This window comes from Canis aureus, chromosome 29 (assembly GCF_053574225.1).
Source record: "Canis aureus isolate CA01 chromosome 29, VMU_Caureus_v.1.0, whole genome shotgun sequence".
Lineage (NCBI taxonomy): Eukaryota > Metazoa > Chordata > Mammalia > Carnivora > Canidae > Canis > Canis aureus.
In genome coordinates, this window is record NC_135639.1 from 7,207,703 (window position 1) to 7,233,152 (window position 25,450).

The 25,450-nt window shown below is 52.9% G+C and overlaps 2 protein-coding genes across 2 annotated transcripts in view; both read left to right on the forward strand.

Annotated features, from left to right (window-relative positions):
• EEF1AKMT2 (EEF1A lysine methyltransferase 2) overlaps positions 1-8,990 on the forward strand; it is a 72,940-nt gene extending 63,950 nt beyond the window's left edge. The window contains exon 7 of the transcript XR_013367709.1: positions 8,852-8,990. The gene's annotated coding sequence lies outside the window, so the exon portion shown is untranslated. The remainder of the gene's footprint in view (positions 1-8,851) is intronic.
• FAM53B (family with sequence similarity 53 member B) overlaps positions 8,975-25,450 on the forward strand; it is a 70,781-nt gene continuing 54,305 nt past the window's right edge. Inside the window, exons 1-2 of the mRNA XM_077877286.1 lie at positions 8,975-9,116; positions 17,345-17,399. Of these exons, the coding sequence (XP_077733412.1) occupies positions 9,039-9,116; positions 17,345-17,399 (133 nt within the window). The 5' untranslated portion in view covers positions 8,975-9,038. The remainder of the gene's footprint in view (positions 9,117-17,344; positions 17,400-25,450) is intronic.

Sequence of the window (25,450 nt, forward strand, 5' to 3'; positions counted from 1 at the left end):
CTGCCTCTTGTTGGGCTTCTCTACTTTTGATTATGCTAAAAATCTGTATATTTATTTTTTTTACTGTCTACCTCTTTTGGTTTTTCCTCATGGTTTGATTAAATTCGCCGTACTTGTAAATAGGTCTGACTGAAGAATAGGTCATGGTCGTCTTAGGCTAAGTGGCTTAACATTTCAGATTATCTTTTGGGGCCCTTGCTTGTGTCTCACCATCCTGTGTTCTCTGCCCTTCTCACCCTGGTTTGGAGGCGAAGGTGGTTGTCTGTCTCTGTGCTCAGTAAGTACTGGTTCTCTTCCCCTCCCTACCCCTGGTCCAGCATTTCCTTCCTTTTGAGTTTGCTCAGCAAGTTCTAGGCCATAGCACACTCGTATCTCGTGGTGTTTGGTGGGTTAAAATGACATGAACGGTAGTGAGAATTACCGGAGTGCTCATAGGAAATTTGTCTGTCGGTTGTTTCTCATTGATAAATGAGCTCCTGACAAGTCATGCATGCAGCTGGCTTTGGTTTCAAGAAGCAACACCGGCTGTCTCGTTCCCATGTTCAGATTTGTTTTGGCTCTGGGTCTCAACACTTTCATGTCCCTGAATAATGTCACTCCCCTCCTCTCGAAATGCTATTTGCTTAAAACCCCAGAAAATCCCTGCAACACCGAGAGTGACTGTGTGAAGTCCCAGAGAACAGAATCCTGATGTGGTTCAGTGGCTCATTTGACTGTTTTGTTTTGTTTTGTTTTTTCCCTTCAGTAAGACAGTCTCATAAAAGAGCTTGGGTGACTTTATTCAGCCAAGGACATGGGGGTGGGTTCCTCTCTAGGTAGGTAATGTGACTGCCAGGCCTTTTCCAGATGTGGACCTTTGGTGGCCTTTGACCACCTGAAGGACAAGGACAGGAAGGGTATATTCTTCTCAGCTACAAAGAAAACACCCCTGAGGGCACACCTTACTCTCGGGTGCCGAGTAAGGGTTGGGTGAGCAGGTGCTTGGTTTTTGCCGCAAGAACATACTTCTCCCCTGAGAGTGTGATACAGGCACATGTCAGCTGTGAGGCTTTAGGTCCTTTTGCCTCTGGTAGCCTGGTTTCTTCCCCCATTTTGTGCAACCAGGGAACCCCCAGTGAGTGAAAATCAGTCACGGATGTGAACATCCAGCAGTGCCATCCTGGGAGTGAGGGGCTCAGAGGATTCACAAGCCTGCTTCCTGCCCCTCCAGCAGCTCCTGCTGTGAAGACATGATCTTTGTTAGCCACAAGCATTTAGTCAAGGCCTGCATTCTGCTTGGAATGATGCTTGCCTGAGGACTTGAGTGCCCGTAGGGACATTCTTCATAAGCCCTCACCTTACATAGTCTCACCTCCTTAACCTTCCACCCTCAGTGGGCAGGACAAGGATCACTTCTTACAGATTACCAAGGATGAAAGAGAGCTTAGCAAAATCACGTAGCTCACATCTGGGACTGAGCTGCGTGGCCCTGTGGCTTCCGGACAGAGATCCAGTTTTCTCCTCCAGTTTTGTTGACTTTGTCGACAGACCTGGATGTCAGGTTCCTGCTGTGACAGGCTCTATGCTGAGACCAGAGGATGACTGAGGCAGGCCCACACCCAGACTGCATGTGGAGGGAGAGCGAGATGGCCGTGGTGGGGAGGCGGTTGGAGGCAGAGGCCCAGAGAGATAGTGGACAGGCCTCGATTCCAGCTGGTGTAGAAAGAAGCCAGGCCTGGGAGCACTTCACAGCTGCCCAACTATATGGTGAGGATAGAAAGTAAGGACTTTATGTTCCACTCACCCTCTCCAGGATGCCCTCTTACCTCCCCACTCCCTGCTTACAGTGGAACCCCTCATGCTGTGTGTCAGCATTAGCTTCCAGAAGGTTGGTGTGCAGCCTGGGATACCTCAGGATGAGCTGTATAGAGAAGGGGTGTATTGTAAACCTAGCATCTGTGCTTCAGCATTTGGTCAGTCTAACTGAGAAATCAAATACTTTACTTGAAGGGTAATTATGATGGATTTACAGATCCTGGAATAGAAGAGTCAGTGGTTAAGACAAAGATTTTGGAGTTCAGCATATGTGGCTGGAGTCCTTGTTCTGTCCTTCACACCTGGGTGACCTAGGTCACCCAGTCTGTCTGGTGCCTCCATCTGTTGCTCTGTAAAACGGAATAGCAACAGCGCCCACCCAGAGGGACACTCTAAGGATGCCCTCAGCGGAGACTCCAATGCTGTTGCCATGGCTATTCTTACTTTATTCACACTCTGCTAGAAGGTAGACTCTGTGTTACCTCCTATTTCTGCAAATACAGACCAAGAAGACACTAGAAAAATGGTGAAAACAACATGTCATTTCCCCTGGGTTCTGCTCCTACTGTGGAATTCCCTTAAGGCAGCAGGATTTGGTATTGCGCACGTCCGTGGGGGTACCCTGTTGGCTAAAGAGGCTCATTTGCCTCTGGTTGTCTGCATGTGTGTTGGAGGTGGTGGAGGCAAAGCTGTCTGTCCTGAGTTATCCTTCAGGAGGACTTGCAGGCCTGGGAACCTGGACCGAGGGAGTTCATTGCAGCCCCGGGGGTGCACACCCTGCAGCCCTGGGTCCCCTGACTCAGCCTCTGGGCCCTCTTTCCAGCATTAGCTGGGTCTGGGAGAGGATGGACTGGTGATGTTCCCGCAGCCTTTCACGTTCATCCTTCAGACTCTGAGGACTTGGGTAGAGAGACTGCAAGCAGAGGGCCACTCTGGGAAGGTTCGATTCCTTTGTTTGGCCAACAGGAGCCTGCTGCCCCCAGGATTCGGCTCCCCTGTCCACCTTCCGAGCAGTTTGTTGGCAGCAAGAGACACAACCCATGGGAAGGTGCACTTCTCCACATGTTCCTAAATTTGCTTCTGGGTCCTGTCCCCAGACTGCTTTGGGTACACCCACAGCTGAAGTTAGGAAAGTCTAAAAACGCATGCGCCCTTCCTGCAGACCTTGTAGAATGGGGCTGTTTTCCTCCCATTTCCTCTGCCTGATGGGAGGGGAAGTGGAAGCGCTGAGGAATGACTTGCTTGAGCCGTCAGGAAAGTCACTGTCTGTGGCCAAGGTCCTGTTTAGATTTTGCTCTATGAGTGCTGTGTTCAGGGGGGCGAGATAGTCTTCTGCTATAAAACTAACTTATGCAAGTAGTAAACACAGGATATAGATACTCTTTAAAAGGAGGAAAAGTTTGTCTTGGCAATTCCCAGTGTGGTCAGTTTCTTTTTAAGGGGTAACCCTTCAAAGTGCATTACAGAAGCATTTGGTAAACTCCTTTAAGCTACTTAAGAGTTATATAGAATTTTAGAGTCTACAAAACTTGTTTGCATGTATAAATTCATTTAGCACACAGGCAGGGTTCCTGGTGGCCAGGAGCCGAGAGTCTCTGACCACAGTGGTGTCCAGACAGCTGGGTTCAGGGGTTGCAAACGGATGAAGGCACATTGAAGACTGCAGGACAAAAGCAAGAAAGTCTCATGTTAGGGAAGACGCGTGTGAGGGATCAAAGCTGGAGAGGCAGACCCTGGATTCACATCTTGCCCTCACTCACTAGCTGTAGGATCTTAGGCAAATGTTGGAGATGGTTTCCTGGAGTCTCAGTCTTCTTATCTGGAAAATGGGAGTTCTCCTAACAGTTGCCCATTCATAGGAACCTGAGAGATTAAGTGAGAAGAGCCCAGCCTGTAGTTGATGCTCAGGGAGGCAGGAGGTTGAGGCCTCTAAGAGTATGCCTGGCGGGTTTGGGGGGTTATAGAGGGAGGTGGGAGCGGGTCTGAGGCTGAGGTGCTGTGATGCTGCATCTGGGGCCTCTTGCCGATGGTGGGCAGTGTCACCCGGTGCCCTATGACACCTGTGTGTGATGTTCCACCCTGCAGGCCTGGTTCTGGGCACAAGTGCTGGGGTCGGGGGTCGGGGGTCGGGACTGTCTTTAGGTAAATGCACCCTTAGGGGGCCAGTGGAGCCCTCTGCACCCGGGCAACAGTAGGTTGGTCGGGGAAATGGGATCATGGGTCAGGAGAAAGTTTGACTTTGCTTTTTGTTCTTTCAATGGAAATGCTGGAGAAGGTGAATCACTGAGTGGAGGCTCCTGGGGTTGAAGCCAGAGAGCATCCATGCCCCTAAATAGACCGGGCACCTGCCAGGAGGAGACCCTTCCTCCTGTGGACATTGGCACCCCAGATGTGTGTGGAGTGCGAGGCCCTCCATCTGCCATGAGCACCGTGCAGGGAGTCTGACTTACTGCATAAATATGGGCACAGGGGGACGCCTGGGTGACTCAGCGGTTGAGCATCTACCTTTGACCAGGGTGTGATCCCGGGGTCCTGGGATGGAGTCCCAAATCGTGCTCCCTGCAGGGAGCCTGCTTCTCCCTCTGCCTGTGTCTCTTCCTCTCTCTCTCTTTCTCTCATTAATAAATAAAATCTTAAAAAAAATTTATATTTACCTACAGTATAATTCATTCTATAGTTCTATGAATTTTGATAAATGCCCAGATGAAGTGGGCTTTTTAAATTTTTAGAGTGTTGTAAATACACATGTAGTTGTATGAAATAATCAAAATCCTGTCTACCATTTAGTCAGTGTTCCCCAGTAGTGACGTCTAGCAGAACTGTACTTGGGAATCACAAGCAGGAAATGGACACAGACACAGTTGAGGTACAGGACATCCCCATCCTCACGAGGGTCCCTCCTGCTGCTTTCTCATCACCATGCCTACCCCCTTCCCGCTCCCACACCCCCAGCCCGAACCCTCATCTCCAGCCCTAGGTCCCCCTCATCTAGTCTTCATTTCTGTCACTTTGCCATTTCAGGCATGTCCTGTGAATGGAGTTATGCTATGGTTACCGTGTGGGGATTGGGGTGGTTTCCCTCTGCATAATTCTCTGGAGAGTCATCCAAGTAGGTGTCAATAGTTCATTCCTCTTTAATACCGAGCAGTATTCCACGGTGGACCTGTGCCACAGTTTGTTTAAGCATTTGCCCCTTGAAGGACATCCGGGTTGTTTCTTGGTTTGGGCTGTTGTGAGTAAAGCCACTGTGAAGGTTATTGTGTGGACATAAGTTTGCATGTCTCTGGGGTAAATGCCAGGAAGACCACTCACTGGGTTGTATGGTAGTGGCTTGAGTGGGCTTTTGAAGGATGCGCTGAGGTTGGGGGAGCAGGTGAGGGGCAGGGGCCCTGCTCTGGGTGGACTTCGGTGAAAAGCATATGCCTGGGAGCTGGCCCACTTGGGTTCAGTTGTAAGATCAGCCCTATGTCCTTGGTGAGTTGATTTATCTGTCTGTATAATGGGGATAAATGAACCTGTTGTGTAGCCATTGTGTATAAAGTACTTGGTACACAGTAGGTTCTCAGTAGATAGAAGCTGTTCTTCATATGTGTGGGGTCTGTGCCCCAAAGGTGGCCTCCAGGAGGCCTTCACCATGCCACCCGTGGCTCTGAGGCTCTTCCTTCTGCCTTGGGCAGGGGCATGCTCCCAGTTGTCCCTTCAGAGGCTGAGCCTCCTCCCCACTCCTCTCTTTGCTTCCAGCTTTTCCCTGAGAAGTCCCTGCCTGGCCCCATTCTCAGACTCGGCTCTAAGTCTCTGGACGGGCATTGGCATTCCTTAGTGAACTTGGCCAGACCCATGCCACGGATCAAAGGAATCCCAGGGAATTCCAGATTGTGCCAGGCTCTGCTGGTCTGGATTTGCCTCACAAGGTCTGAGAATGTGCCTGGATCATTTCAGATGTTTCTACGATTTAGCTTCATTCCAAAATGTGTATTGAGCTCATACTGTATTCAGGGCACTGTGCTAGGCATCACAGAGGGCCCCCCAAAATCACTCTTTTTCAACAGATCAAAGTAGCCAAGCTCCTGGGGGAGCCCCCAATGGCCACATGATAAAGTCAGCATTCAGAGCTGTTGGTCTGGTTTGCGTCTGTCTTTCCAGCTCCTTGTCCTGGCAGTCCCCTCTCCACATACCCTCTGCTCCTGCCCCAGAGTGCTCACTGTGTCCCACACACCATGTAGGGGTCCGGGCACCATGCTTTGCTCACCGTCTTCCCTCTGCTCATGTACCTTTCCTTCATGTTGAGATCTTGCCTATTTTCTTTTTAAGCACAAAGGTGTCATACGTACTGGCTGTCGTTTTCAAGCAGCACACAAAGCTTTGCAATCCAAGGGTCTTCTCCAGAACTGCAGTCCCTTCCATAAGGCAGGCATGCTTTTGGGACCAGGCCGTACTCCTCTTGCTGTGTTCATTTCACATTGTGTCTCAGAGAGGGTTTCACATCTGCTCCGTAAGAGTTGCCTCGTTGCAACTCTGCCCAAAGTGACATGACATTCCTTTCCATAGTTCCACGGTGATTTGCTTACCCAGTCCCCTAGGGATGGCATCTCGGTTGTCCCCCCTTCTGGGCTCTCATGGGTCATTCTGCATGTTGTTGGGCCCTGAGCAGAGGCCCCCTGTGCAGAGGCACTCAGCTCCAGCGCTCACTACTCCTGCCTGCCTTGCGTGGACTAGCTCCTGCACTCATAGAACTCTCTATGACCCCTGAGGACAGGGATTGTGCTAGACCTCCTTTCTCCATTTGGCACCTGCCATGTTTGCTGACCACCGTTGCCAGGAGCTTACGGTGCTTTCATATGCACCCCACGTGCTGCCTCTGTGAGTCCCCGTCTCTTGTAGGGGCTCCAGTTGGGGAGCAAAGCTGCAAGAGTGAGGATGCCTGCACTGCTCCCTCAGTCTGCCTTGTGTTTGGTGCCTATCGGCTGCATCCCAATGGCCAAACAGGTTTCCATGGTAATGGACTCCCACAGCATCATTCTTTCTGACCACCTACTGTTTTACCAGAGGGGTGGCTGGTTCCATCCTGGTGGAATTTAGCTTTCAAAAAATTTGATGGACTTTCCTCTTTAAAAAAAAAAAAAAAATCTGAGAAGACAGATGCTTAGGGGTCCACTGCCGAGGAAGGATCGGGACCTACAGTTTCCCCGATGAAAGTAGTGACAGTAGCTACTGTTTATTGAACACACCTCCTTACATGAGCTAGAGCTCCTCACCGAGCAAAAGGCTTGAGCTGTTTTCAGATGATACAGGAATCTTCTGAGGCAGGGAAACACTGTTACCTGTATTTTATGGAGAGAGAAACAGGCTCATAGAGTAAGTAACTTGGTAAAGGTCACTCAGGGCATTTTGAGAGCTGGGATTCCAACCCAGGTGTCCTTGACTTGGGGCTTGAGCTTGTAACCACTAAGCCTTCTTGCCTTGTTAGGGAAGAAGGAAATGGGGGTGGGTGGGAAGGGCAGGTCACCCCTGGGCCTTGGGCCAATGGCCAGCTGCCCCAGAACGAATCAGGCTACACCCAGAGAGAAGATGGCTGCCAGTAGGCTTCGCCCCTACCACTGAGGCAGCACAAAGGGTCCCTTTGAAGGGAGAGTCCATAGCACCCCCCAACCCCCGCTCCCCAGCCAAGCGTCCAGGGGGCTGGCGGGCATTTCTGGCTCAGCTTTCTGGCCTGAGCTGGGAGGAGTGGTCTGACATTCTTTCCTTGAGCAGCTCACTCTTGGTCAGAACGTGTTGCTTCTAGACTGAGGTGGTGTTGAAACTCCAGTGTGACCTGGGATCCTACCCGCCACCAGGTCTCTTCCTGAACAGCCAGTCCTTTGAAAATGTATTGATTTCCCCCCTCCCCTTCCCTGCTCTTGCACTTTGGATGAACCTTGTTTTCGAAGAACAGTAGAAGGTAATTTCCCTGTGCCTGCCAGCTGGCCCGTAATTGAGCGATTCCAATAACACCCACTGTAAAGTCTAATCGAAGTAAACAGGAAAATATGATTTACAATCTGGACGGCAAGTAAATACCAGGGTGCAATTAATTTTTACACAGAGCAGCAGATTCTAAAACATTTTCCTGCACTGAGCAGTTTGTTTTTAATTATAGATTAGGAGCTGCCCTTTTCTGCCGTCATCGTCATTATTTTTCACTTTGTGACGGTGATCTTCAGGTTCCTTGCATCCATGTGACTCTCTTTGAAGGTGTGACCACAGCGGGGTGGGATGGGGAAGTAGGATTGGAGAAATCAACGTGTAGAGGCCGAGTTCTCAAATCTGAGCAAAGGGCTATGCTCTTTCAGCATTTGCTTGGGAGGTGACGTGGGAAGAGGTGCAGGATGGCGGCATGAGGGGTCCCGTCGCTGCTGGCAGCCCTGGGTGGTGTGGGCAGGCCCTGCGAGCGCCGTGACTTGCTTGGTGCGGCTCAGTCTGGGGAAGGGAACAAAGCTACAGAGGCCCCCAGTGTTGCAAATGTGTTATCGTTGAAACGGGGCACTTCCAGGGATGGGAGATCCATGCCTTGAAATGGACCCTTCTGGTTCTTTCAGTCGCTTCTGTTCATAACTGGGTGGAGGACAGTAGTCGCCTTGCTGACTGAGGCTGCCTGGGGGCTGGTCCCTTCAGTTTTGGCTGTGGGGTTGGTGCGTGTCTGACTCTCAGCCTTGGGCATATACTGAAACTGTCTGTAAAGCGAGCTGGGTGTAAGATGTCACATGACTCTAGTACACGCTGGGGATAGCAGATTGTGACCAACCCAGACCCTGAGATAGGTCTTAAAGGTGCCACGTGGCTGAACGGAGACCCATTGCTATACCCATTAGTGCGTTGGCTTTAGGGGTGCCCCAAGGCTGGCATGGGGCGAGGATGGGGGACTCTGAGAAGGGGAACCTTTGTAGCCATAAAGCATCTCCTTTAGCCAGGAGGCAGTTCCTTTCCCGAGCAGGGCCCCAGCATGGGGGTGCATGGGCAGTTCTCTCAGCGCCCCGGTCTTCCAACTCCTGAATCTCTTGTCTTTCTGTTGTCTTTCCAGGGAGTTGAGCGCACCTGGATGTTTCCTGAAAGCACCTTTCCCCAAGCGTAAGCAGCCGGTTGGGAGCTGTTCCTGTTGATGCCAGTCACCTGGGAAGTGCCCAGGAGGTCACCTCTGCCCAAGTCTGCCTGACTGAAGATGGCTCGTGCCCACCCTGGGATGGAGCCCAGCGCCTGAGGTCCTTACCATGGTGATGATCCTAAGTAAAAGCCTCGACAACCAGGGAGCTGACTCTGTAGCATGCAGGACCTTCAGCCCTGAGCTGGTAAGGACCTATTGGGCCTCATTTCTCTGATGACCTTTTTTGAGGCCTGATGTCCAGGTGGGACTGTGCACTGACCATGCAGGCTTAGTGGACTGAGTCCAGAGTGCCCAGGAGCAGAGAGCTCTGGGAGATGTTGCAGGCCGGGGCAGTGGGGCGAGGTAACCCGGAGCCTGGCTTAGTGCTGGCGAGAAGTAGCTGGCAGAGGTCCTCCGGCGCATGAGGAGGGAAGGCCGGCACCCTGGTAAATAATACCAAGCGGGCTTCTGCTGCCCCTGCCAGGCTGAGACTGACATTCCTCATAGTCTCCACCTGGTACGGGGAGGTGGTTTCCCTAAGGGAGGTGGTGCCAGAGTGGGGGCCGAGATCAGGCCGCTTCCAGAGGGCGGTGCAGAGCGAGAGCTACTGCCTCAGGAATGTCTTGGGTGGGAGACTATGGAGAACCAAGGCGTGGTCGGCAGCCACGGTGGTGGGCCTCCGCGACAGCTGCCCTCTGCTGCCTTCTCCCAAAGTTGTCCTGTGACCCGGCGGCCTGACGGGCTGGGCCGGAGAGGCAGACAGCTCGGCCTTCTCAGACTGAGAACACAGTAGCCTCTTTACTCCTCAGAAGTGAGTGGGACTGCTCCCCTGCCGAGGGTCAGGAAGAGGTCCCACTCTGGCCAAAAAAAAAAAAAAAAGAAAAGAAAAGAAACCCGAGGAGGAGTTTTGCCGATTAGCTAAGTCCCCAGGACCCTACTGCTTTGGTGGTCAGCAGGGACAGTCAATCCTAGGTCATGATGTCTGGCCCCCCTCCTGGCGCCCTTCACGGCCGCTCCTGAGGGCCCACCCTAGCACCCGCGTGGGCTCCCTGCCCAAGCTCACACCCGGCTGAGAGCAGACGGGCCAGGCTGGGTCCCCAGCCCCTCTCAGGAGTGTGTGAAAGCCGTGGAGACCCGAGGCCTTTACGTACGAGCGTGAGTGTGCCCGCCACTGGGCTGGCGGGCCTCCACAAGCAAAGATGGGTCAGCTGTCTGCCCATTGCGGCTTCCTTTGCAGTTTGCACTGAGTATATACCTGTAATAGATGCCCTCTCTCCGTCCCCAGTGCTGCCACGCTGGTCCCACCCACCGTCCTCTCTCGTCTGGAAATTTGTTGTACTTGTCTCCTGCTTCTGGCCCCTTTGCCTGTTCTCCCCCTGCAGCCAGAGGGACTATAAGGCGGTGGGTCCCTCCTCTGCTCAGGCCTTCTGCTGGCTTCCCACCTCAGGCCGAGCAAGCGTCAGGAGGCACAAGGCCCCTGTGCTGACTCTCTGTGACCATGCTGCTTTCTCTGCACTTCCCCTGCCCCCTTCACTCTGCTCAAGCCATGCTGGCCTCCTTGCTCAACATGTCAAGTAGGAGCCTGCCCCAGGGCCTTTGCACTTCTGTGGCTTGGGAAACTCCCCCTTGGCAGGACTCCTTTCCTCTCTTTGTTCACGCAGCTTAAAATTGAACTCTGCCAGAACCGCACCCCCCTCATACTTTCTGCCCTTCCCCCATCTCTCTTCGGTCTTGGCGCCTGTCACTTTCTGACGTTTCGATCTTGTTTGTTGAATGACTGCCCTGAAATGTGAGCTTCATGAAGTTAAGGAATTTTGTTTCTTTTGCTTGTTGTGTGCCCAGTGCCTGAAACCAGGGCCTGGGACGTGGTAGGTGCTCAGGGACATTCGTGGAGCAAGTGGACGTGGGTTCCTGCCGCCCAGGGGCCACCCCAGCTCCTCTCTGGCTGCTGCTCAGGTTCATGGCTGAGGGGCTGAGGGTGCTGGGATGCTGGGAGGGGCTGCTCCGCTTTCTTCTGCGGGGGTGGGGAGCAGGGGGCAGGGGGTGGGTTCCTGCTGCAATCTGAAGAATACATCTGGAGTAGCTCTGACCAGGAAGGAACCATCTCCAGGGTGAGGGTCACCCAGAGGTCCCACGGGAGGGCCCCTGCCCGCTTCCAGCCGTGCTGTTGGCCTCAGCAGCAGCTGCGGAACGAAGTTCTGTCTCGGGGTCGGCCCGGCTGAGGCTGGCTGTGGAACTGGTCCCGGGGCACGTGGGCCCCAGTTCAGCTGAGCTGCTCTTGGAGGAGACAGGGCCTGAGCACACAAGGGTGGCCTACTAGCCCTGGTGGGGGGAGGAAAGTCGAGGGAGGCCGGCTTCCAGGCCAAGCGTGCACAGTGAGCAGCCGAGAAGGACTGGGGATCATCCGAGTCTAGGCTGACGTCCGTGAGACGGAAGGGAGGGTAAAGTGAGGGGAGAATTTGCTCTCCCTGCCTGCGAGGTTGGGAGGAAGCGGATGGGGGCTTTGCTTCAGCCGCCTTAACTGGCAACACCATCCTCTCGTAAATACCATCAAGATAACAACAGGAACATGGAAAAGCATTTCTCTTTTGTTTTCTAATCAGGCTAAGAAGATAACAGAAAGGGGAGGGGGTGGGCTTCAGATTGAAAAAGAAAACATGAATCACAGGGCACTTTGGAATTAGGGAAACAGGCTCCAGAGGCACAGCAGTGGGAGAGAAAGTCTAGTACTGTCAGTGAAGGTCACCCGGGGGCCACCCGGTGGTGACCTTGGAGGCGCTGGGCAAGGAGGCCTGTAGACCCTCCCCCTGCCCCCGCCCGGCCTCTGAGGTCTCTTGTTCTTTTTCTTTTTTAAAAAGATTTTATTTATTTATTCATGAGAGGCAGAGAGAGAGAGAGACCGAGACACAGGCAGAGGGAGAAGCAGGCTCCATGCAGGGAGCCGGACGTGGGACCCGATCCCCAGTCTCCAGGATCACGCCCTGGGCTGAAGGCAGCGCCAAACTGCTGGGCCACCAGGGCTGCCCTCTTGTTCTTTTTCCAAAAACGAAATGCTGGTGACAAGTGACCAGTCTTGGTCCCAAGAGAGATGTAGGAAAACAGAAAAAAAGGACTGACAAGCGCTCAGCGTTTTGCCTTTCCCAGTGGCGCCTGGCCCTGGGGAGAGAGGGCCGAGGGCCCCTGCCCTGCCCCAGCGCTGGCCCAGCTTGCACAACGCAGCAGTGAGGACTGTGCTTAGTTCCCTTTCCCTGCCACCGCCCCCCCGCTCTGCTGGTGGCTTTCCTCTGCGGAGTGGGCTCTTCCTTCTCGTGTTCTAACATTAGCTGCTGCCGCTGGAAGGCAGCCCAGACGGTTGACCTCGGGAGCAGTGTTCCCCAGCCCCTTCCCGCACGCCCACACTCAGGCTGTGGCCCATTCTCCCGGGCCCGAGTACCCAGAGTGCCCATCTTCCTCTGCCCGGCCTGCCTCCTCTCCTGAGCCAGTTTCTCAGCCCTCTGTCAAGTCTGGAGACTGTTCCAGGGGAGACAGTATTGCATGGCTGTAGGCTGCCTCGCTTTCCCCAACCTCAAGATACTTCCCACAACAGCCGACACTGGTTTGGGGAGCAGGCCTTTGCTCTTGTCAGATCAGCATGCCAGGGCTGTGATTTGGCCAGTCAGGAGAGTCTGTGGCCATGCCAGGCCTTGCACTCCACTGCCTCGGCGCTGAGGGTCTCCCCAACCCTGAGTTGGCTTTGGTCTCAACAGCCCCAGGCAGGATGGCTGGCCCGGCCCCAGGCTGGCCTGAAGTTAGAACCCAGAGGTGCACAGAGGCCCAAGGCAGTCCGAGGCCTTTTCCCTGAGCAAGCAAAGCCCCTCGCGGGCCTTGGCTGACCCTGAAGCCCGGGGAGCCAGGGCCACCGCTCTATCTCTGTTGGCATCTTTGAGAGCCTGTATGCAGGGGCACTCGTCCCTGCTCGGCTTCTCTTCTTGTTGGCATGGCTCTGGCTTCTGCTTTCCACTGCCACAGTGTCACTGTGTTCCTTTTCAGAGGCTGGGGTACTCTGTTCCGCTCATGTGCACGAGTGTGAGCTTGCTGGTATCGCGTTGTGGTTCCCCATAATGCTGTTATGGGGAAAAAGTGATGTGATGGCCATAGTCAGTGATCTGCAGAACAAAGTCATGAAGAAGCATGGTTATGGCCAGAGATGAGCTCTGCCCTAACCTAGTTGCTCATTGAGTAAAGACCTGAATCGTGTCTTTATTTAAATCAGGCCTTTTTTCTTTAGTCAGACAGATGGCCCCTGAAGCCCCAATTTGATTTCCAGCTTTTGCCTTCCTTGTGGAGGATCTGGTTCTAGAACCTTCTTTTGTGATCTGAGGACTCTCAAAGAGACCAGGCCCTGTCCTGGGGTAGGTTTGAGAACAGAACCATCACAGTGGAGAAACATAACGGGAGCTGCGCTCTTTGTCCTGTTCTCTGCAAACACCAGCCAAGGCCGGGTCGTAGGAACTCTGAGGCCGGGCGTCCCCAGGGCCTGTTGGGAACAGGCCATGTAATGATTGGCTAGGTCATCCTTCTTGCAGTGGTGCAGAGGGTTTGAAGGTTGGGAAGGGCTGGCTGCAGAATGCTACAGACCAGCAGGAATTTTATCATATACTAGGCATACTGGGGGTTAAAATTGGTCCTGGCCAACCTGGAGCCCAGAAGGGAGCTTGATGTTGGACTCAGCGATACCCGACAGTGGTCAGGGTATGCCTGGGCCTGACGTCCTGGGAAGCTGTCGGTAGAGCTGATGAATTAAGCCCCAGAAAGGGCAGAGACAGGGCTGCTTGGAAGGTTTTGGAAGCAAGTGCTCATGGCAGGTTCCCGTGCCCCTGCTGGGTAAAGCAGCCCCTGTTCTTCCTCAGTCTAGGACTCAGAGCCTCAGAGTGAGAGGGCCTGGTTGGCCACCCTGGCATCCTGTGCCATCTCTTGTCAGCAGAGATGAAGGCATAGTCCCGCCAAGACACTGTGTGGTGATGGAGGGACGAGTCGAGTCCCAGTGCAAGCGTCGAGTGCTGATAGCAGAAGAGCTGCTGTGTCACCGGGTCATGCACTTTCACATGCTCGGTGAGAGAGCAGGAATGGGGCTCACTGAGAACAGGGGATGTGGAGGAGGCGTTCCATCAAGCTGTGAGATCTGAGTGTGAGTGATCACCGCCCTCTTATTCCCTGGGGTGCAGAGTCAGGCCACACGAGGAGCCTGGGCTCGCCTGGCGCTTGCCCCCAACTGTCCAGCTGGTGCTCTCTCCCCTTCTCCACCAGGTTTCAACTTGGCATGAGCCCAGTGATTTGGGGAGGTGGCAAGTTCTGCCCAGTGAAAGTCTGTTTGCACTGGCCCTGCATTTGCTGGGTGAGTGGCAGCAGGAGCAAGACAAGCTTGGGCAGACAGGTGGCCATAGCTGTCGGTCACCAGATAGTCACATGGCACCTATTCTGTGCTGGGACAAGATGGCAGCCTTAAGAAACTTCATTCTCAGGGGCAGAGAATAATAAGCACAGCAGCCGAGGATCCAGCGCAGGCGGTGTGAACACTCAGCACGGCCTTGTGGAGAAAAGCGTGGGTGGGGAGGGCGCCCTTCAGCTGGGATGGTCAGGGAAGGTGGCTGGAGTGACGCGAGGGGGTTTTGCAGAGAGACCTGAGGTGGCAGCGGGTGTGCCTGTCTCCTGCACCCGGCTTGGCTCCTTCAGGCCTGGTGGCTGTGGGGAGAGGGGTGGCCAGGTTCCATTCTCGTTGCCGTGGGGAGTCGTTGGAGATTCATAAGCAGAAGAGCAATGTCGGCTGGCCTCTGTGGGTTCTGGACGGAGGATGGACAGTGGGCCCAGGGTACAGGGGGCACCAGTTAGGAGGCCGGTTTGGCCCCTCTGTGGAGGAAGGGTGGTGGTGGCTCTGAGTAGGGCTGCAGGGGCAGTGAGAAGCACTCTTGTTCCAAGTGTGTGTTCTCTACCCGGGAAATGAACCGTCTGCAGCCAGCAAGGGTAAATCCTTGCTGAGCGAACAAATGACTGAGCAAGGGTGCATGAGCCCCTGTGGCCCGGCCCAGTGGCTTCCCTCTGTAGGCCCAGACCCCAGCCTTTCTGGCACCCACACAGGTGTCAGCAGTCCCTGGGAGGGCCTGGATCTGGAGGGCCCCAATATGCCCCTCTGTCTGGAACACGCCAGCTTTGTGTAAGGAAAAGCCCAGTGAGCGATGCTCTCCTGACCAGTCAGCAGCCTGGCTCACCGGCTTGCTTCCTGTTGTCTGTAAACCCCAACCCTCTCCTCAGTGGTGTCTGTGTGCCAGGGTAGCAGACAGGCCGCTCTGGGGTTCTTGCTCTCTTCTGCTTTGCCCGGCCCAGTCCTGGTTTGGGTTTCTGTGGGCTGCCAGCCTTGGCTTGCTTTGCCACCTGCCCCCTCAACCCAAGCCTGGGGTGGGGGCTCTGGTTCCCCAGTGGGTGTTTGCTTTGCCAGTAAGGTGCTCCTGAGCTGTCGGGAGTTGTCTCCCTGGGCAGGCAAGGCCCCTGGCATAGGCCCAGCCCGACGACTTCTGTCTCCGAACCCTCCCCCTGGTTGGAGCAGGGCCTGCCTGGCATCCGTGGACTGTGCTGCCTGGAGGCAAGGCTCTTGAGCCTTTGTCACCGACTGTCCATTTGGTGACTTTGGTGTGGGCTTTCCGTGTGCATCTTGCTGTGTTAACCAAGTCATTTGGGAGAGAGGCAGATACAGCCATCTTTTTACCTCTTTCCAGATATCCCCCTGGATGACTGTAGGTCGGATGGTTAAAGTCATTGTGGAATCCAGGAGGGCAGCCTGTCCTGAAAATATAAGGATTGTTTTAAACCGAGGAGGGGGTACCAGAGATGGCTTCCCTGGCCCCATTGCTCCTTGTAGACTTCTTCTGGTCCTTGAGCACCTGCTCCGGTGCTCTCCCAGGAAGCTGGCCCTGGCCTCCCACGCCCCAGCACCCTGGGCCTGGGTCCTCTCCTCTCCAGTCCCACACTCTCTGTGGTGTAATGGTTTGTCTGTATGACTGTGTCCTCCCTGAAATGGGAGCTTCCCGAGGGCCAAGGCAGGCAACCTTCCCCTCCGTGTCCCAGGCTAGGCAGGATGGACCTTTAATAACCTGATTGGATGAACACATAGCTGACTGAGGGCAAAGGTCTCTGAATTGGGGAGCTGGGGACAGGGGTGGGGGAGCTGGGGCACTTGCCACCCTTTTATCTGAGTGGGCCAGGTGTTCCGAGTCAGCTCCGCCCTCCTCCTTCCAGGTCTTAAAGTGCCAGGGCCTGGGTTCCCGCCCATTTCTCAGACTGGATGCCTGTGTGTCCCTGTTATTTGGGTCTCCTCTCAGAAGTTGGGAGTCCTGTAGGACAGGCTGACTCCTCCGGGACCGAGAGCTTCCTTCACCGACACGTGCTCAACCCCTAGTGCGGCCTGCATGTGAATAATTACCAGTACTCGTGAGTCGGTCAATGAAGGAAGGAAGGAAGGAAGGAGTCTTAGGAATACTTGTGGCAGACCATCCTTCCTGGGGCCTCAGTGGGCACAGTCTCCTCCTCACCACAGGTCAGAACAGACCCATGCCTCAGCCAGCACAGGGGAGTCTGGAATGTTCTGTGCTCAGGTTACTGTGTAGACATGGAGCCGGGCCTGGTCTTGGGGCCCTTGTAGGCGCCACTGGCCTGTTTTTCTCCCAGTGGCCATAGCATTCGCTGAGGCTAGGTGCAGGGCTTGAGGGGAGATGTGGAATGCTTACGGCGGGAAGGGAAGCCATTGAAATACAGTGCCAAGGAGTTCAAGAGCCATCGCTCTCCGCTGAGACCAAACATAACCTTTGAGTTTCTGTTTCAGTTCAGAGAGGGTGCCTGAGTGGCCTCCTCGTAGTGGCGAAGCAGCTTGCACAGCAGAGGGCCACCCGCTTGAGCTTTACCTGGTGCTTCTGTCTAGAGGAAGAAGAGCTGTTCTCCTGGTGTCTCAGGGGAACGGAAGGAGTTGAGGGTGGCAGATGGGCCTCTGCTCCTCCCTGGGGGCTCTTCCTGTCATCACGAGGCCCCCTCCTCTCCCAGCTCGGGCCGTGGGGAGGCCTCTCTGCAGCCCGGCTTGGTGAACCGTGTGTGTATCATGCCTCCTCTTGCACCCTCCTCCACCTCGTTCACGTGGAAAAATCCCCAAGTGTCAGAAGTCGTGGGGCTTCCTTGTGTGTTTTTTGAAGCCATTAACTTGATTGACTCCATTACTCACTGGAGACTTGGGACAGGGAGTCCAGGTCTAATCGTGGGCAGATGTTGCCTCTTGTAATACTTTTTTCTCCTTTCCCTAATCTGACGTTGGCAAAAGGCAGTTACCCCTTTAATTGTGACTGTAGCGAGGAATCAGGTGCAAATGTGCTTCTTATGACTTGAAGAGTGAATAGCTTTTCTGGTTGTTTTCAGCACACGCCAAAGAAGATGAGTCAAGGACCGACACTTTTCTCTTGTGGAATTATGGGTGAGTAACCGAGGTCGCTGTGAAGAGTCCTTCTCTAGTCCTTCCATCAGGGCCTGAGTCCTCCAGGTGAGACGCTGGCAGCCCTTTCTGGACACAGGCACAAAGAACAGCAGTGGGGACTCTTCTCTGTGCTCGAACCGTTTCGGTCCTAGGGTGCTGGAGTGGCACCGGGGCCGTGGGGCGGAGGGAGCGGGTGGGCGCTGGGGTACGGCTCACGAATGTCCCCTCCAGCCATAATGTTGAGACTTTCTGTCTGTTACTAAGGTAATCACGTTCACTTTTATAAATTCAGAAAATGTGTCACAGTGTAAAGCATAAAATAAGAATCTCTGGTAGCTCCAATACTTAGTGATAACTCCTGTTAATATTTTGGTGTGTTTTTATGTTTTTTTGAATTTTTTACATAGCCATAGTTCGTCTACGATGAACATACGACTGTATAAGATTTTGTACAAAAAAAAATCTTTTTTCTCATTTCACTGAGTAGTCCTAACTGCCATCCTTTCCCCAGTGCGCTAGTTGACTATTCCACACAGTTTAATGAATCTGTAATTCCGAGTTGTGTATCAACACGTATTTAATGATTTAACTGTTTCTTGTGTGTTGGGTGGAATGGCTGTTTTGTTTGCTGCTATGATTAACAGTGACTAAGTGTCTAAGTCTTTGTCTTTTGTCTGCTTTTTGGATTATTCCTTAGGAGTTCCCAGCAGTGACATAGAGAGGCCAGAAGGCAGGAACATTTTTAAGGCTCTTGCTTCAAGATTGTTGACATGCTTTCCAGCACAGTCGTCGTCGTGGTCTTCTGTGCCCGTGCAAGTGTGAATTACTGGTTTTTTATAAGGGGGAGGAGCTAAGAGGAGATGACTGTATTGATTAGATTGGTTTTTCTGTGCTCCAGATAATTGGGCACAATCTCTCCTTTTGCCATCTCCCCATGACTCCTGCCCCCGGTGGGAACACCGTGTAGGATGAGTTCCTGTAATGTTTGCGTTGAAGCTTTCATGATGGGGACCACTGCAGGCCTTGGGATTCCAGGCCTGTTTTCACAGGACCGTGTCAAGTTGTCCTGCCTTTGTTTCTTAGCCTTTGACTCTGAGCACAGTGTTTTCTTTGTCTTCTTTAGACTCTGTCCTGTAGATGGGGTGATGAGGGTGGAGGAGGTGCTGGGTATGTATAGGGAGCACCTGGCTCCTTCCTCGCAGGGTTGCCAGGACTCGGCAGCCACTCTGGTGTGGGCGGGTGGGGAGGCCCCGTTCACATATGGGGAAACCAAGGCCTAGTGAGGTGACTCCCCGCCAGGCTCCCTTGGCACAGTTGGACCCCGGTCGGGAGAAGGAAGATTGTTTTCTTCTCAGTCACAAGCCACAGCTCTGTGGGAGAGCCCCAGGTGGTCCTCTTGATGCTGCCACCCAGAGGAAATGGAAACAAGGAGATCACCTGGCCTTGGTTTACCCATGTGACACACTTCTGAAACCTGTCCCCACATGGGGCTTGATTGAGCATCTCGTTGGTGGTTAACGGCTTTCAACAAACCCTCAGCGACTTAGGTGTATGGCTCAGAAGCTTGCCTCATTGCCTGCTCCGCGGGCTGGCTGGACTCTGTTGTACTGTGGTAGACCTGCCTGCCTTCGCCCCGCCAGGAAGCAGGGAGAGGCCCCTGGGCACACGCAGATCCTCAGCCCGGCCTGGACTTTAGCTTTCAACTGGGCCAGGCCGGTAACCTGGGTGTGGAGGTGTCGGTCTTTATTTCAAGGCCACGCGTACCTGATATGGGCTGGCTTCAGGGCACTGCCAGGCAGCAGAGGAACGGCCAGGTGGGGGTCCGTGGGGCCTTCTCTGTCCCACGTGCTCCTCTTTGTGTTGGCCTGCCTCTCCTTGATTTGGGGAAACCCTGGCCCATCTGAAGCGTGTTACCAAGGTGTTCCATTCTCCACGGTTCATTTCAGTGGCTTGTTCTAGTAGGTATTTATTGAGGATCTACTATGTGTCAGACACTTGGAACAGAGATAGAGTATGAAAGCCCCTGCCCTGAGAGAGCAGGGAACAGTGAATTCCCCGTGGATTAAGGCCCTCTGAGGTGAGGGCAGATCAGCCTATCTTCCTGTGCCTTTGTCCCCCCCTCCCTTGTAGATTGCAGTTCTTGGTGGGATTTAAAGACACAGCAGCAAGGGGGGCACTTGACGGGATGAGCACTGGGTGTTATTCTGTGTGTTGGTAAATTGAACACCAATAAAAAATTAATTTATTAAATAAATAAATAAATAAATAAATAAATAAATAAATAAATAAATAAAAATAGACAGCAGCACATAGGAGGTGCCAGCTCAGTCCCTCCCACTTTTATCCCCTTTCTGGACACTTGCTTGGGTGGAATGTCAGCATCCAGAGGCCTTGCCAAGCTCAGTTGACCGCTCCTGCCCATTTTAACCTGTGCATCGAGCTGTCGCCCCACCCCGTGTCGTGAACTAGAAGGGCATCCCAGGCAGTGAGGTCTCGTCTGAGGCAGGCCTGCTTTTTTAATGGCACTGTGTGAGTCCAGCTGGACTTTTCAAGAGGGTTTTGAGCCTTTCCAGGACCAGACAATACTCAGCCAAGACAAAATGTCCTATTACTATAATCACCAAACTCCCTGTCTGTCTCCTGGAGATATGGAACCCGTGTTCTGGCCCCAATCGGTGATTGCTGGGGACAGCTTGGCCCTGTGGCTCAGGGCATTTCCCTCCCAAGCCCCCATTGCAAGGGTCCTAGTCAGAAGCCAGGGTGAGTTTGTTTCCCGAGCATTCTTAAGAAAATCCAGGCAAGTGCTTTAGGGTGGGGAATGCAGCAGCCTCTTGGCTTCCTCTTAAAAAGCTACCCTTTTGAGTAGGCCCGCCTCCCCTTAGATAAAATGCCTTACTCATGTCATCAAGTGCTCACAACAATGTGTGTTCTTTTTAAGTACTTCATGTTATTGTGAGCTGGATGATGGGCCCCTCCCCACCTTTCTCCCCTCCACACACACCCCAAGTTTGGAAACTTGATATAAAGAAGCAGTTTTGAGCTTTCCCAAAGTGGGCGAGAGAACAAAGCCAGGACGAGGTGTGAGTGGCAAAAGCAGGTCAGAGTGGAACCAGGCCACCGCCTGGCCTGGCCTGTTCTGCACCAGGGCCCAGTGCTCCTTATTAGGTTGTGAGCCCAGCCTAGTCCCCAAAGGGCTCTTTCTAGCAGAGACAGTGTTTGCCTCTTGGTTTCCTTTCTCTCCTCCCATACCATCCCGAGGACACTTTCTATGCCAAACGGGAATTTCCTCTGCAAGTGGCTTCTCTGGGGAAGAGCCATGTACATGACCGGTTACTGTGTTCTCAACACAGGAAGCCTTGGTCAGGTGGCAGCTTCAGGGCTGTGGCCCGCCCACTGGTCAGCCGGCCTGGCAGGCGGGCAGCCCTTGCTGCCAGCCACGATCTGTAGCAGGTGAAGAGGGCTTAGCTGCACCTTATGGAAGTGCTCTGTGCTGGGAGAGGCAGGGGTTCCCCACAGGTCCTCTGTCACTCGCCGTGGGAGACGCTTTTTCATGCTGACCCAGGGGCACACGTGTGTTAGTTTAATCTTTTTTTTGGTGAAAAAGGGCAAGTGGGGTGAGAGCACACTCCACTCACCACCCTTGGCTAATTGTACACATTAAATGAGTTCTGTATTGCAGGGACAATGGACACCACACATTTCATTTTCCTCACCACTCAGGCGAGGATAGACCTGGAAATCAAATAATATGTGAGAAAGCGAATGCAATACCAATTATTGCAAAAGGGCCACTAGGAAAAGTCGTGTAAATACAAGTCAATGAACAGAGAACAAAACAATTCATATGCTAAAAAAAAAAAAAATTGCATGGAAACCCATAATTACTTTAGGAGTTATGGTAATAAATTATTTATTAATGTAAATTATTTCACAGGCAGAGAACATAGAGAAACTTGAGCAGAAGGATCATGCATTATGTATAAAAGGGAATTGTAAAAATATTATAGCGGCGCTACTTGTGCCACTCTGGTTCAGGTTTGTCAGCATTTTAATTATAAGCCCTTACTTTCTGTGTTTAATTACTTGGCTGTTAGAGTCTACCCTGTACATGAAAGGGTTGTTCCCGGGGGCACGCTCTGTATTAATTCCTACAGGGTAAACCAGTTGGCTGTGTTGAGCTGTGCGGGACTGAAAGATTTCACTCTGAGATTTGATAGCTTTTGGTCTTTTAACTCCTCTATTATTTGTTGTTGAAAATGGGATGTGATTGCACCTTGTGTGAGAAAGCTGGCATTGGGAGGTGGGACATTGTAGATTTCTCAGAACGAGCTCCTGACCGAGACAGAAGGGGCAGCCACAGCAGCCCCTGAGCTGCTCTGGCAGTTTCTGGTCTCTGCTGCCACTTCCGTCTCTCACGGGTAGCCCTTTGGAATATGATCGTTGGAGAAAGAGATTATGAATCGAAATTGGCCAAAGGGAGCCTTGTTTTCGTTTTTAAAAGTATATCCACATACAGGCATGCAGGTGTGATTTTTTTTTTTTGGATTTACTTTTTATTTATTTTCATTTATCATGGGCATACATACATGTGATTTTTTAGTCCCTAAAATAGTTTAAGGTTCGTCCATACAGAGTGCTTTAAATGTTTCCTTGCACCATGTATTGGTTTCCAACAATGTTTCTGGAATAAAATACAGACGAGAAGTAGGTGCAAAGTGTAGTTGGCACAGGATGGCAGCTTACGGTGACAAGTGAAAAGGGAGCCTCCCAGGCTGCCTTCTCACCTAGGCTGGCCAGCCTTGGGTGGGGGGGCAGGGGGCCACAGTGGTGCCAGAGGACAGGGAATGACAACTGCCAGAGTGGCTTTGGGTACCACCCACCACGGTGCATTGCCAGCTAGAAAGTGGTCAGGTTCTGTGCAGCCTGGCCCCGCGGCGAGGGCGTGGCCTTGGGACTGCAGGCTGTGCTGTTTGCTGGCTGCGCGTCCCTACGTGAGGCGTGACGCCCTTTGGAAGCTCAGGTTCCCCACCGGTAAGACGGGGAGTGCCTTGATGCCCCACAGTTGAGTCGTGTGTGTGGGATGTGTGCTAGTGCTCTCTCCCTGCCTCAACAAGGATCCCAATGGGGTGTTAGTTCGTTAACAGTTAATACACATTTATCAACAATTTTCTGAATAGTTCTCCCAGCTGCCAGTTCTCTTCTCTTGGTAATGGTGCTCAGCTTTGCTGTGTGCATGGGTTCAGAGATGAATCGCAAGCAGGTGCCCATTTCCCAGGCTCTGTATATACCCACAGCCAGGGTGGGAACGCCAGAAGAGACAAGCAGATCTCACCTTTCTGTCCCTTTAGGACGACTGACTCCCTCCACATTTCTGAATGCTCCTGGAGGCTAGGGGTGGTCACCTTGCCTTATGCAGATGGGGAGACTGAGGCCCATGTTTCTTTTTTTTTTTTTTAAATTTTTATTTATTTATGATAGCCACACACAGAGAGAGAGAGGCAGAGACACAGGCAGAGGGAGAAGCAGGCTCCATGCACCGGGAGCCCGACGTGGGATTCGATCCCGGGTCTCCAGGATCGCGCCCTGGGCCAAAGGCAGGCGCCAAACCGCTGCGCCACCCAGGGATCCCGAGGCCCATGTTTCTAATGCTCAGTCTGGTGTGTTTTTTTTACCCCTCTCTACTGTCTGTTGGGGAATCCCACCAAGCCCATTTTTTTTAAGGACAGAGGCTTCCCAGAAGCTGTGGCAGCTGCCATGGGCCACCCCTACCTGGCTGGTGAGGGTAGGGCCCTGATTCCCACTCTGAAGGTTACCAGCCACTCAGGCTTCTTCTAGAGCTTCTTGCTTCCGTTGATGGGACTGGTGGAGTGCTGTCTCCAGCCATCCTAATCCCCTGTCCTTGTGCCTTGGCCAAGGAGCTTGGTGTCCTGTGTCACTGTCCTTGAACCCAAGATACAGCTGACGTTTTATTATTCATCATAGTTGAGAGAGCATAACCGGAGGCTAAGGCCTGGTCAGGCAAAGCCAAGAACCCTTTCTTCCTGACACAGCTTAGAACTGAATCTCCATTCTGATGACACAAGAAAAGAGGCACTTGAGTGGGCCAGGGGCTCTAGAGGTTAATTTAGAAATCCGTGATCCCATTGTGGGATAGCAAATGTCATTCTCCTGCATGGTTTCTCCCTATGGCTTAGTAAAGCTGCCTTCTGAAAGATATCTTTCTAGTTTCCCATCGAGAGCGTTAGTGAGCTCCTACCCCCAAAGTCAAGCATAGAGTCTTTGCAGCCCCAAGGCCAAGTTATAGCACAAGCCAACCCACAAGGTAGGGGAGAGAGAATCATCGTCAGCACGAGTAGATAGGTGTGAAGTCCAAGAATGAGTCAGCCGGTCTTGATGGGGCTGGAGACTTGCTACCCAGGCCCAAGAGTCTAACCTCTTGGGTGTGTGCTTTAGGGTGCTTAACCTTTTCTAGAAACCACATTCTGTTGTGGTTCTGTCACCATATGGCAGCCGGTAACAACACAGCACACACGTTTCCAGGGCTGTAAATCTCTTCTAGCTTTTGAACCGAAGAAGGCTGTAGTCCCCTAAGAATCTGGGCCCCTGGGAATTTCCCTTCAAGTTTAAGGGTAGAAATGGAAACAACATTTGAAGTCAGATGCTATTTGTGCTCCTCCAAGTGTTTTCTTTCCTGGAGCCCTAGATCTGCAAACCCAGCCGCCTTCTGCCCTTCATGGTCAAGGTGTGGCAGGACCAGTGCCTTGTGAGTGGGGGCTGGTGGTGGTGCGGATCTGGGCTTTTCCCGTGCCCCCCAGAGGCTTCAAGCTTAGATATCAAGCCTCAGCTTTGAAAGGCCCCTCGAGGTCACCTAGTCAGGCCATCTGTGAGAGAACGATGTGGTTTGATGCTTTTGTGTGAGTTTGTGTGGTTTGTCCTACCATCTCGAGGTAGAGCCTTGGGTGTGTTTACCTTACACACACACCACCTATGAACCATGTCAAACTTTGAAGATAGGCTCAACTGCGTATGGAGCAGCTTCAGAGGAGCAGGGACTACAGGGAGCGTGTGTGGCCGGTGCCCTCATCCACCAGAGGCCTGGTGTCGGCGGGACGCCTCAGACTCTCCCCCTGGCTTCCAGTGCTGTGCAGCTTGGGGCCCCCACCTCCTGCTGTGAGAAAGGGCCTTCCAAGTGCCTGAAGGGTAAAAGGTTGCCTTCTCTAAGGCTCTACTTCTTGTTACTGGCTGGAAACAAAACAAATACCAAAGCAACAACTTTTAATGATACTCTGAATCCAAATTTATAGAAAGTGGAATGTCAAGCCTCAGGAAGTGTCCTGGGTATGGCTAGATGGCCCGAGTGAACGGCCACTCTGACGAAGGTGTGTGAGAACCCAGGCCCCTGTGTCTCCTGTAGGAGTGGTTCTCAAAAATAACCCGAGGAGCTTATTTCAGTGCAGATTCCTGCCCCTAGAGATTCTGTATACTGAGTCAGGGGCTGCGTTGAACCAAGGATGGTTCCTGCCAACCCAAGGGTCCTAAATAAAACCACACTGAGGTGGCCTGCACTGTGGTGTAGAGCGTACAGGTTCCCACTCCAGCCAGACCCACAAAGCGTGGTACCTAGTGATCGAAGAGCTGAGCCCCAGCTGTAGGCACATCGTCCAACACTGTCGTCCTAGTTGTGGTGCGGCTGCTGGCAGAGCCTGCTGTGCCCTCACAGGCCCTGTCCCAAGCAACTGTTTGGTTCTTAGAATAGCTCTGCGAGGTCGTTACTGTCACCCTCGGTTTATAGACAAGAGAACTGAGGCTCTGAGGAATTAAAGTGACTTGCAGAGCTGAGGTTGAAACCCACATCCACACCCTTTCCACCATCCCATGTGACCCCTGCTCAGTGGACTCCCCAGGTCCGTGGCCATTGTCACTTCTGAAAGAGTTATAGCTGTCTGTGCAGAGTGATATTGAATGGAGGGGCGGGGGTGTCCAGTATCCTCTCCTCGGAGCCCTGCCGAGGCCCTTTGTCCCGTGTGACGTCAGGGCCAGAAGTTCGAGGC